At 37.9% G+C, this 13206-nt stretch overlaps 1 protein-coding gene across 1 annotated transcript in view; it reads left to right on the top strand.

The window, feature by feature from the left end:
- The first annotated feature begins 196 nt into the window (after positions 1–196).
- srgap1a (SLIT-ROBO Rho GTPase activating protein 1a) overlaps positions 197–13206 on the top strand; it is a 111308-nt gene continuing 98298 nt past the window's right edge. Inside the window, 1 exon segment of the mRNA XM_058750696.1 lies at positions 197–1067. Coding sequence (XP_058606679.1) covers positions 998–1067 — 70 coding nt within the window. The 5' untranslated portion in view covers positions 197–997.

The raw sequence follows: 13206 nt of genomic DNA, 5'->3' as shown, positions 1-13206 counted from the left end.
AAAACTCTCACTGTGTGCCACTACTACAACTAGTTATATATATTTTCTGCTAAAATCTGAAATTATCTTATGATCGTCGTCAGTTGAACCGGAACGGAATCACAATCCTTAATTTCTTCCCTAGATGTCACAGAGGCAAGTGATTTATTTACATGCAAACACTGGCCACTAGGGGTCCTACACGACGCGTTCCTAAAAACCGTTAAAAATATTCAAAAGGCTTACTTTAAAACTTAATAATTAGAAATCACATACACTTTTCAAGGATTCATAGTGTAACGATTTGTATATATAAATCTTAAAAACACAACACATTTCACAATAAGTTTTTCAAACGGTTTTGATTCGTTTATAAGCATCGAAATGCTGTTTTTTTAAACTGTCTAATACTCTATAACTTAACTACTAACGTACAAAACCAAATATACTTTCGTGGACAACTGGTTAGAAAAGTTGTCGGTCCCGTCCACATTTCCGCTACGTGCACCCCCTCCGCCTCCAATCCCTCCCATTTCCAACCACTTGCTTTTCCAGCTGCTTTGAGGTCAGTCACTATCCGTGAAACTGTCCGGCGATCAGACCCACGGACGCGAGGAAAGGGTGTAGAAAATCACGCCAGTCATTATGCTGCTCAGTCTGTCCAGATCCGTCGGCGGGTGACTAAAAGACAGCTTGAAGGACCGGATTGCCTCTCGCTGGAACAAGCCGTGGACATTTGCCCAAGGAAAGGGTTACTTGTTTGGGAGGAAACTCTTCCCGTGCGCGCTGTGTTTTGATCGCACTGACGGCGGAATTACGTTCGGAATCGTTGGGAACTCGGAAGATGAACATTTGCGGCGTTTGGCTTTTGGGATTTTTTTAGCCTGAGCAACTTGGAAAAATCTCTGGGATGCACTGGCCGCTGTAGGGCGACCTGGAAATCGGAAAAGCACCCAAACAAACCAGTTTACAAACATTCTCACAACTGAACTCTTGATATTTCGAATCACTGTTGAAAATGTCGAATCTTTCCGTGAAGTTCAAGAAGGATAAAGAGATCATTACAGAGTACGAGACTCAAGTCAAAGGTAAGAATCACAAACTGCAGTAGTAACGTTAGTTGAATGGCTGCTGAAGGCAGTGGTGCAGTGAGAGCATTTAATCATTGAACTGATCACTTGTGCATCGTGCTGAATGTTTGATTCACAGATTGAACATTTTGTATAAAGAATCAGAAAAATGTAAATAAGGTGATCTTGTTTTTGCAAACAACAGGTTTGGGAGAAGCTTGTCACATGTTGGGTCAATGACAAATAAGGTTGAAATAAAACATGGGATAAATGTTTTAAAAATACAGTCAAAAATTGTTTGTCAAGTTGTGTCATACATAATAAATAAATATAGATTTAATGACTAAAAATGTCAAGTGGCAAAACTTGAAATTTAAACTTGTTCAGTATTTCATTATTTTTGATTCACAAATATCAAGATGTTGTCCCCCCCCCCCACATATATTATTATTTTTTTCTCTGACATTTGTAATGCAAAATGGGTCAAAATTGGTCCTTTGCTTTTATACTTTTCTTGTCACATTACAGCAAAATCAGGATTGTTTTGAATATTAGGATGTTTTAAATATTAATAACTTTTTAACAAAAAATTCTGCTTTTTGGGAACAATTAATGAATATTATGCCAGCACTTCTTATTTTTCCAAGAATTTCAGCATTTAATGATACCACCACCACCACCTTGTCCCACAAAAATGAAAATATGACTTTAATTTAGAAACTGAAAACATGTTTTGTGTGTATTCAGTTTTTAAATGAATAGTCATTAATGCACGTATTGTGCTCAACATAACCCAGTTTTTCTCTGTTTTGAGTATTTTCATTTTGGACGTGTCAGTAATATCGTAGAAAACCTATGAAGTGTCAGGTGATTTTAAATTTGTGATTTCCAAGCCTGGAAAAGTCATAAAAGTTAATATAATCATAACCCTGAAAGGAGAACATAGAAATATGAGGTCAATGCCTTTCTCTTGGCATGCAGCCATGTTATATTTAGATGAGGATGATGATGCCTGAGTTTTTATACCAAGTAGCTGCATGTTTAGCAATACTGAAAATATTCCATATTGTTAGATGCACTTAGTCACTGTCCCTTTCCCCAGGCCACTAAAATGTCTCTTTCTCATTATACTGATACTTCTAAACTAAATAAATTATTTTCTAGTCATTTTGCATTTTTTGAAAAATGCAATTTGTTTTTGTTTTACAAATTATCCAGTGATTGTGAATGTAATTGAAACTCATCGGTCAAATTTGCAACTTGTGTTAAGGTCACTGTTAAGCAGAACTTCTTGAAAACTTCCCTCTTACTTTCCAACAAACTAAGCCGGATGGTCTGTTTCCTTTTCGTCTCATGAGCATCATCATCACAGGAAAGAGGCAGTTGCTGCATTGTAGTAACCATGGGGATTTGGCATCACCCCAAGGGCTGAGTCCTCCAGGGCTGTTTGCAGACAGAAATGCCTATTATTTATGTAGAGGGAGAGAGCGTGCGTGAGAGACAGAGAGAGAGAGGTACGTCGCTATCATGACATGGCGTTTGTCAGAGCAGCGGTGCTCATTTGGCAGGAATGTTCAGCCCCTCGCTCTGATGATGACTAAGGCTGTTAATAGCAGCGTGATGCACAGAATCCGCCCCTGTGCCGAGCATCTCATTAGCTTCGCACTGCAGCCAAATGGAGTTGTAGTAACATGAAAACACCCCTCAGATTAACAGCCATGACTTTTTTCCTTATACTTGTTTTAGCACAAACTTTATGCTGGTGCAATGTTGACAGCTGTGTTTTTGTGCTTTTTTATCATCTTCTAAAAATTGCCATCCATATCAGGTACAGGGGAATGTAACACATTGTCTGTGTAAACTGTAGTTTCCCTCAACCTGATTTGGGATTTGCATTTTTGGTTGTCACTGTGGTTGTTGTGAAAGTGATACTGTGAGAGAGAAGAAAGGCCAGAACTGTGCCTGGAATCCCATTTTATCGGCTTATCCCGAGGACTTAAGTCCTAAGTGGGGTGTTATTTGTATTCTTGGTGTTTGCACATTCTCTTCTTATCCTGATCCTGACCATCACATATTTTTTGTTTAGATTGTGTTTTTATGATTCAATAAGGCTGGGGAGCAGTAAAAAGTAAACTAAATTCACAACCATTTTATATGTGTAATCTGATTTATTTGAAGTGAAATGAAATGTATGGCAAGACTTAAGGATATTTTATCCATAGCCAGTTGATTGGATTATGAAAAGTGGGTGTTACTTGACAGAATGGAGCGAAACTCCTGAAAAATAAAGGTTATTTATTGGAATCTACAGATCCACAATGAACCTTTAGCATACATGGAACCTTTCCATTCCACAAAAGTGTTTTTATATTGGAAAACGTTCTTTAAATTAAAAAATTTAAAAAGGAAATTTCTGTTTTGATGAAGAACACGCACCTCAATGGTCTGTGGAATAGCAGTGAATCACATGTAGTAAGATCAGTAGTACATCAGAGATTTTATGTTTATGACTAATTCAAGAGTACTTCCTATTAGTAATCAAGTTTGTTAAGGTTACACGTCACATAGTAAGTCTGTCATGAGTAACTGTTTTTGCTCATAGTTCCCATATGTTGTTTCTGTTCTTCTGATCTATTAATTTGGCAATGTTTAATCAGTCATAACTGTGACTCATATTGTTTGCTTTAGCACCATCATGAGTCATATGAAGCTTATTTTAGAGTTATCAGGTTAGGTCAGCCAGATAGGACTGAAAGGTGTGAGAATCCCAGTGGTTGCTGCACAGAAAGCTGCAGGAGAACCTGACAGTCAGTCTTATCAACACACAGACCTGCTGTATCCATCACCCTACGCTCCATGCAGCACTGACTGCATAGAGAGAATGATGTAAGATGAACATAACAAAATATGGAAAGGCACAAAGATGCAGTATTGATGTGAAAGCTGAATCAAGTCTAGTTAAATCAGTCTAGAATTATCACGAAGATGTACAAATGCTTCTTTAAAAGGTGTAACTTTTATTTGTACTTTGTGACGCATGGGTGCATTACTTCATAGCAAGTGCAGAGACGTGTAAACCCATAATTTGGTCTCTTGGCCTGCTGGCAAATCACAATAGTGTTGTTTTCTTTGGCCAGATTGTCTGTTTGATGTCGCACAGTTGGCGTTCCTTTAATGGCACCGGGTCACGACTCACTGGCCTGCCCCTGCTGGCTCCTGACACGGACGCTGTCCTCAACCTGCCATGCGAGAATATTTCCCCACATAAATGTTATAACTTCTAACGAAGCTTTTCAATGAGACACAAATGGCTACAATATTATATACAGTGTCCTCCACTAATATTGGCACCCTTGATAAATATGAGCAAAGGCGGCTGTGAAAATAAATCTGCATTGTTTATCCTTTTGATCTTTCACTCAAAAAATTCACAAAATTCTAACCTATCATTGAAGTAAAACAATTGAAAATCTCATGATGAAATAAATGTTTTTCTCCAATGAATGTTGGCCACAACTATTGGCACCCCTAGAAATTCTTATGAGTAAAATATCTCTGAAGTATATTCCGATTCATATTTAAATTATTTAGCATTTTATGTCCAGCCATGACTTCCTGTTCCACAGGATTATATATATGAGGAACACAAAGGCCAAATTACCTTAATCATCCATCACAATGAGAAAAACCAAGGAATATATTTCTGATGTGCAGCAAAAGATAATTGAGCTTCACAAATTAGTGAAGTGGCTTTAAGAAAAAGAGCTAGAGCAGTGAAAATTCCCATTTCCACCATCAGGGCAATAAATAAGAATTTCCATTCAACTTAAAATGTTACGAAACTGCCTGGAAGAGGACTTGTCTATATCGTCCTAATGCACGGTGAGGAGTAGTATTTGAGTGGCTAAAGACTCTCCAAGGACCACAGCTTAAGAATTGCAGAAAATAGTTGAGTCTCAGGGTGAGAAAACCTTAAAAAAAATTCACCACATCGCCACATGTTGTTCAGGAGGACTTCAAGAAAAATTCTCCTAGCTCATCCAAAAACAAATTCCAGCATATTCAGTTATCAGACACAACTGGAACTTCAAATGGCACTGGCTTCTATGGTCAGATGAAACTAAAAAATGAGCTTTTTAGCAGCAAACACTCAAGATGGGTTTGGTGAACACAGAGATAAAAAGTACCCCATGTGTACAATGAAATATACTGCTGTATTTTTGATGTTGTGGGCCTATATCTCTGCTGGAGGTCCTAGACATCTTGTTTAGACACATGGCATCACTGATTCTATCAAATACCAACAGATAAAAAATCAATAAGTGACTGACTCTGTTAGAAATCTTATAATTGGCCATGTTTGGATCTTCCAACCGCACAATAATCCAAACACAAACCTCAAAAACAACACAAAAATGGGTCACTGAGCACAAAACCAAGCTTCTGCTGGCCATTCCAGTCCTCTGACCTGAACCCTATAGAAAATGAGTGATGAACTGAAGAGAAGCACCAACATGGAGCTGGGAATCTGAAGGATCTGAAGAGATTCTGTATGAAGAAAATGATCTCTGATCTCTTATCAGGTGTTCTTCAAACTCTTCAGGCATTGTAGGAGAAAACTCTTACCCTGGAAAAAGGACGTTGCAATAATTGGGTGCCAACATGAACTAGAAAAAGTATTTATTTCACAATGAGATATTCCCCCCCACTTTCAATTGTTTTACTTTAGTGATAAGTTGGAATTTTGTGAATTTTTCTGAATGAAAGATAAAACGGATATACAATGCAGATTTATTTTCACAGCCGCCTTTGCTCATATTTACCAAGGGTGCCAATATTAGTGGAGGGCACTGTATTTGGGTAGTTTATATCTAAATCTATATTCGAAACAGAATTTGACAAACTATATTTGGAATATTTTAGTACTTTTAAAAATGAATGTCTACACCAACTATTTAATATGAATCTAGTGAAAGAATTGAAAGATATTAAAAGCGATGGTAATCAGTTACATAATCTAAGATGTACACTTTACCTTATCCATCCGTCCATCCACCCATCCATCTCTCCCAGATTTAAGTTATGTCATTTTTACTTTTTTATACTGACACCAGCCTTGCTAAATTATGAATGAACTACGAGTTGTCTAAAATTGGCCTATGGCTTGTTCAGTGTTACCAAATTCTCTATCAGGGCTGTCTTGGGGCTTGTGTAATTTATAGTGCTACTGACTAAGATTATTCATATGTATTATTCATAGCTCAAACCTTATTCTGTCTAGTTTAGCCTTACCCTTGATGCCCAGTTATTTCATAAAAGCTCATACTATAATCACAAATATTTATTTATTTATTTCCAGGTTTTGCTTATTAAAAAGCCCTAGACAAATGATTTGGAAATTGGAAAGACCTTTTTATTTTATTTTTGATGGTGCAAGTGCGCTAGTGGCACTAAATGGCAATGCAGGAAAGACTTCTTACTGGCTCTAAACTATATTACAAACAAGATAAAAATAAACTTAAACCAGTTTATTATCAGTGATTAAAACAATGCCTCTGCCTGACAGCTATGTCATTACAATTTACCGCCCATTATTGTTAATGAAGTCTCTTTTGCTGTAGAATTCCCACACTTCCTGCTTGAGGCATCCTGTACCACCGTTCCCCACAGGTCCACAAATACCTGCCATCTGCTCCGGCCAGACCATCAGTCTTTGTGCTTGATTCTAGAGCCCAAATAGTGGATGAACACCCTTGGTGGTAGAGGAAAGAGTGGGGGTTATTGATGGGGCCATCTGTGTCTACTCTCCCTCTCTCTTGTTTGATAGACTAAGCCTGTCTCCTGCCTAGTCTTTCCACGCATGCTGGGCTTTTCACTCCTCCCAATAAAATCTGCTTCTCTCCACCCACACGTCACACCCTGACTCCGCCATCCCAAACCTTAATAATACCACCGCAAGTCAAGGAATGGTTAGGTGGTCTTTATGAGTTAGGTTGTCTGAACCCTTGTGTGAATATTGCACAGTATTGTTATTGCACCAATTTTATGTTTTTCAAATGAGCCTTTTATTTTGGACATATTTTTAAAGTAAAATTTCGCCAGCAAAAACCACTAATTTCAGTAGGAATCCTCACATTTTGAAGTTTCGTATATGGGTGTAAAAGTTAGCCACGAAGATTTCGCTCATGTTTATTGATCATGCAAATTGGCCACACAGGCCAACAAAAATCTAATTGGTTTGAAAGTGACTTTTGTCTGAGCTGTGCTTCATACAATGCTATGCTATTGACAATGGACTTTTTTTGCCAGCAGAATTTCACTGAGATATAGCTAATTTGACCTTTCCTTTAAACATGCACATTTTTTTTTAAAGTAATTTTTGTAATTCTTAATCAAAATGTCATAACTCGATCTTCCAGTAGATTTTTCTCTGGTGACATGAGCTGGATTTCTCCAATCATTTAGTCTGCTTAAACCTCCCTTCCTTACAATTAACTGTAAGCTCAGTTTTAGCCAATCTGCAACAATCCAATCAATAACCAGTGTATAGATCCAAGTCCCCACCCTACAATTGTTTTTTTTTTTTTTTAATATAATCAATTTGACTCTTGATAGATGGCATAATATGGAAGAAGGTCTGTTTTTAACTCCACTTCATTGTGACTTTAAAAATGCACAGATAAAATTGATAAAACCATTGTTACAAACCAATTTTAATGCAATTATTTAAGAAAAAGAATTAGGCCTACAGGTTATCAGTGTATTAGGGTTTTTCATCCATCTGGCCTGTACTGCTCATATTCAAACATGTTTTGGCATGTAGCACATGCAATTTTAGAAGATTTGAGCCATTTAGGCCTCAGACCTGAAAAAGTCCTGAGTAAGTATAAACCATACCATGAAGAAAGAGCAGGCAAACCCTTCCCTTGGGGCCCATCTTGGGTTGCCAGAGAGTCCTTTCCCAAAAGACCTTGGTTAGACCTGTTAAGACTCACCAGTGTACAAAGACAAGAACCGGTGATACCAAAGCCTCTCAGCCTTCAGTGAGTGCTGTTTTGTCAGGGGAAGAAGCAGGAGGTGAGAGATTTCTTCCTGAGTCACAGAAGGTCTCGCGTTACCGTTCGTCTCTGGTTTAACCTAATTGTTTTAATCTCTTCTAATCTTCTTTCTGCACCTAACTTGCACTCTTGCAGCTGAGAAGTTTGTTTTAGTGGAGTGGCTCTTCAAAAAGGTGACTGTAAACATCCTAGAAGAACTTCAGGCTCCATATGTTTAAACATCACAATGCTTTGGCTTTTTATTTCTTCTGATCTCAGAAGTGTGTTCAACACTCTAGTATTGATCTCATCTGATTCCCGAAGCAAAACCTCTTTTATCTTCATCCCTATTTCTATACAGTGATATGAGGCTTCATATTAGCGTAATTGTTAATGGCATTGATTTGATTTTTCTTATTAGCTGCATCAACATGATGCACTTCTTATGTATGCTAATATGAAATATGCAATCAGCTCTGATTTGCTTCAGAGAGGCAATTATTGGCTATTACGATAAGCAGCAAACAATCAAGATTAACGCCATGATGGTGCATTTCTTTGGCGTGCTTTAGCTTGTCATGGTTTCTTTTATCAGATTAATAAGGTTAAGTACTTTTATTTTAGCCCGCCACTCTCTCTGTACTTTCCTGAGATGAATATGTGATGCATCTCTCTCTCATTCGCTCGCTCTCTCCCAACAGATCAAAAGACCCTGATGGTTGTGTATGTGTTCCCTTAGCAACCACGCTGATGACTCTGTCATTGTTTATCGTCTGTTCTCAAAGCAACCCATGATGTCTCTTCGCAGCACCTGCATTCCCTCCCCAAGGCCTCCCACTAAAGCAACTTGGCCTCCTTCGGGTTGTTGTTGGTTGCATGATACTAGACACGCTATCTTGGTTGCCTCTTTACAGATTTTATAAAGAAATATCTAGAAAATGTGATTGTAAATTCAAATAATTATTAATAATTCAAATATATTTCTATAGAGCTTTCACAATAAATGTTTTTCTTCATTTTCATTTTGAAATGTTCAGTTTGAAAACCACTGAATTTATTGGCTTGTGATCCAACGACTAATTAATTAGTAAAGTTTTTTTTTTTTTTTTTTTGAAAAGAGGATTGTTATACAGTTTGTGGTCATAAAAATGTATCCTCTTTAAAGTATCGCTGCCATTGCATTCATTCTGACAAGATGGCTTTGGCTCCCACATTTGCATCTTGCATCATTTTTTTTATTTTTCCTCTACAAGTGTTGCACTTTCAAGGCATGTCAAGTAGGCTTGTTCCGATACTAGTATCGGAAATTTCACCGATACCACAAAAAATTCTGGCATCGGTATCGGCGAGTACTTGAACCCATGTACCGATCCGATACCATTTTCTTAAACAAGACCTATAGTTATGCGCGCTAGCTTTGCTTGACGCTGCAAATAGGAAATCAATTCTTCTTCGCTGCTCAGAAAGCAAACACAGGAAGCTGTGCTGTGTTGCCACAAGCAACCACTATTTAGAGCAGCGAAGAAGTACAAACGTGCTAGCACATTGCCAGTAAATCACTCGCATATGCGACTAAATCTTCACCCTGGGCGACTATGTGATGTCTAATATTAGCCACTGGCTGATAAATAATCAGATTTTACTCGCCAGTGTGTGAGTTGGAGGCTATGTATAAGTTTAGCACAGATATATTGTCACTCGCCGAACACTCTGACTGAGCGCTTCAGAGTTTCACTCTCCGTCAAGCTATCTATTTTTCAGATCATCTGAATGAATGCGCAGCGCACCTGTATTTGACGTACCGTAAGCTCTAGTGTGAAGCGGACAACTCGCCATCGCTTTGCTTTTTTTCTCACACGCAGAGAGAGAGAGAGTCTTTTACATGTAAGCGCGTCAATTCCGAATGGTATGTAAACAATATTCTTTGTTGTATTTTTCTGTCAAAATAACAGAGTTCCTTTGGAATTCTAACTGCCGGGTTCTCCGGTAGTAGGCGGAGCTAATGAGCAAACGACAATCTCATTGGCTGGTGCTCACCTATTATCGTCCCTGTTTTGATTTCAGCCAATCAGTTCAAGCCAATGCAGACAACGTGATTAATATTCATAAATCCAGCAGCTCGTTAATCCTTAGTGCGTTTATATTGTTCTTAGTAGAATTCATAGTATGATTATTATTATCTTATCAGTATTATTGATAGTTTTTCCCCCATTTTTACAGAAACACTGAATGATCAAAAAAGCACCACCACCCTTTTTCCCTAAGTTCAGTTAAAATGACTAATATGCATTCATACATGGTTACCAAGTTTTAATTCTAATTGCTAAAGTTCTATCATTAAATAATACTTGATTATCATAATATATTTATAATGCTTGACTGACTGATGTTAAGAGTGTACTTTTTTCCAAACATTATATATTATATTTTTTGTTTACTCACCAGACTATCTATCTATGGTGAAGCGCACCGTAAAATAATTGTATGTATCAATTCATACAGGGCTAGTAAGTATAGCTGTATAACCAGATACACAGTATCGGATCAGTACTCGGTATCGGCCGATACCCTGAGCCTAGGTATCGGAATCGGTATCGGGAAGGGAAAAAGGGTATCGGAACATCTCTAATGTCAAGTGAAAAATAGTCAAACTTTTTTAAGTGAGACGCCTATAGTGTTTCTTTCCAGTGTGCTCCATCTAGCTTTCTTTTAAATGCAAGAATTCGCCTTGTGTAAGCATCAAAGCCGATCGGGGTCAGGTGAACTCTAAACCATAAAATATGAAAAATATGTACTTTTATGCATCTATATTGTATAACCAAGTTGCGTTTCTCTGCATGGCGCTTAATGTCTCTCTGGGTGTGTATGATGGGATAAGGTCTACTGACTTGGCTGTTCTTGCAGTAGAACTGCTGCTGGCGCTCAGCCCAGCGTGTCTTTGTCTTCATCCTACTTAAACTAATTCAATCCCAAACAATCAAAAGTTTGGCAGCTACCGCAAACAAGCAGCTTTTATCGTGCTGACAAGTCAGGCCATGTTTGTCGTCATCAGATAGATGCTCAAGAAATAATAGGCAAGTTTAGTGGAGGAAAAGTCTATACCGCAAAGACAAAACAGCACTGGGTTTGGAGGGCTAGTAAAAACTTGGCAGGAGACTGGTCTGATATTGAAGTTGTAGGACATCCCAAGTTGAAACTATTGAAATCAATGTGGACAAAAATGTGAGTTATAGTTTACAAGGTGTTTATTCTTAAGAGTTTGCAATTCTGTAATGACAGCTGGTAACATGAGAGACTGTTGATGATGTGAATGTTAAGCTGAGCATAATTTTATGCAAATGAGCACTTACTGCTGTAATAGTGATGTTTGTATCAGCATAAATTAAAGATAGTACAGCAAATATTAGCGTAATTCATAGAAATGTTACAATTTAAATACGCAAGCTATTTATAGTTAATTTCTTATTTTTAATTTGAATAAAAATGATATAACATTCAATATGAAAAATTTTGTGAACAAGGATTTCTGTATTTTTAATACTTTCTCACAAAGTTTCACACATTTCACTGAAAATTTGTATTTTCTTTTTAGTTTCTGATTTGCTTAGATTTAGGCTGTGAGTTGTCCCATGTGGCAGTTTCTTGATCGAATGGAAATTCATCTACTGCCACGGTTATCTCTTCCCAACCCCCTTCCTCTTTTCTCCTGCATTGACCTTTTGAACTTTAAAGGTTGAGGGGGTAGGTGATGGGTTCCAGCCCGGCCTAATCAATAGCCAAAGGCCATGCTTTCAGCAGACCTTCCTTGAAAAGATGTCTAGGGCCACTGGCGCTGAATCGCTGGGGGTGGCAAGCTTTTCGAAGGCAGTGGTCAGGCATGAAATGTCAGGGAACGGCTTTATGTGTGTGTTAAGCCTGATTGATTATTACTTGTGGCAAAGGCACAGCCCTGTCCTTTATTTATGTAACTCATACAATGCTGTATCATCGCATTGAAGTCACCAGAACGTCTTCCCTCTACATTTTTTTTTTTTTTTTTTTTTTTAAATGCGGTTGCCTTTGCCGCCGGTTGTGTCTGTTTTTAGAGTTGATGTTGGGAATTGTTTGCCTTGGGTTCTGTCTATCTCTCCCACACGATAAGGCCTTTTTGTGGTTGGGGTGTGAGCTGTGGTCGCAGAGATTCAGGGGGCTACAGATCCGTCTCATGTGCCATGGCCCGGCCTGTGCAGTTCCCTCCCAGGAGGCAGAAACTTTAGACCGGGTTTGTGGTTCCAGCCACGGATGTGTGGGACTCCCAAAGAAAAGGCCATTTATTGATATCAATCTGAACGCTGTGGTTCTTTTCTAAGCTCGCCACCAGCAGTCACACATGGAAAGCATATTATTCAGGTCCTTTTATGAAATTTAAATTAGTGCTGCATTACAATTCAGTGACCTTTTTAAGCTCCTGCACATTATTAAGACCGCTGGAGTGTTTTATTAAAAAAAAAAAAAAGAAAGGAATTAAGAAGTTTGAGTTTCTGGAGATTAGACCTCCCAGTTTTTTTTAAATAATTGAAATTATTCATTTTTTGACATTACATAGCCATTAGCCATTAGCTATTTTAAATTCTCCTTCTTTTTTTTTTTTTTTTTTTAAAGCCAGTTGGCAAAAGACAACTTACAAAAAAGCTGTTTTGTCAAATGTTAGACCAAAATACTTTATAATAATCTAAAGTAACTAGAAAATTGTAATTGTCAAAAGTATTAGCACCTCACAAAATTGCAGGATTGAATGTCATGTGGATTCTTGTCAACAACAGAATACTTTAAGCTCTTCAACAGGGCTGGAATGTCATTTTTGTTTTATATTTCAGTGAGCTCCATGGCCGTCCCGCTGAGCGGTGAAGTCTGGTGCGGGAAGTGCCTTATGGAGTGTTTTTTCGTAAGAGAGATGATAATGGATCCTGTTGTCTTCTATAGATCCATTATAAACAGACATTTCTCACTAGAGCAGTATCTTTTGCAGTACATCTCTCTTTCCCGCTCTGTGCTGAGCTGCAGATGGTCTATACATGGATCTGCATGTGGTTGATAATCATTAAGAGGCTTTTACAGTATGGTATAGAATACAAAACTTT

This window comes from Onychostoma macrolepis, chromosome 18, assembly GCF_012432095.1.
Source record: "Onychostoma macrolepis isolate SWU-2019 chromosome 18, ASM1243209v1, whole genome shotgun sequence".
Lineage (NCBI taxonomy): Eukaryota > Metazoa > Chordata > Actinopteri > Cypriniformes > Cyprinidae > Onychostoma > Onychostoma macrolepis.
The sequence above is the reverse complement of the archived record's forward strand: the minus strand, read 5'-3'. Positions and strand labels throughout refer to the sequence as shown.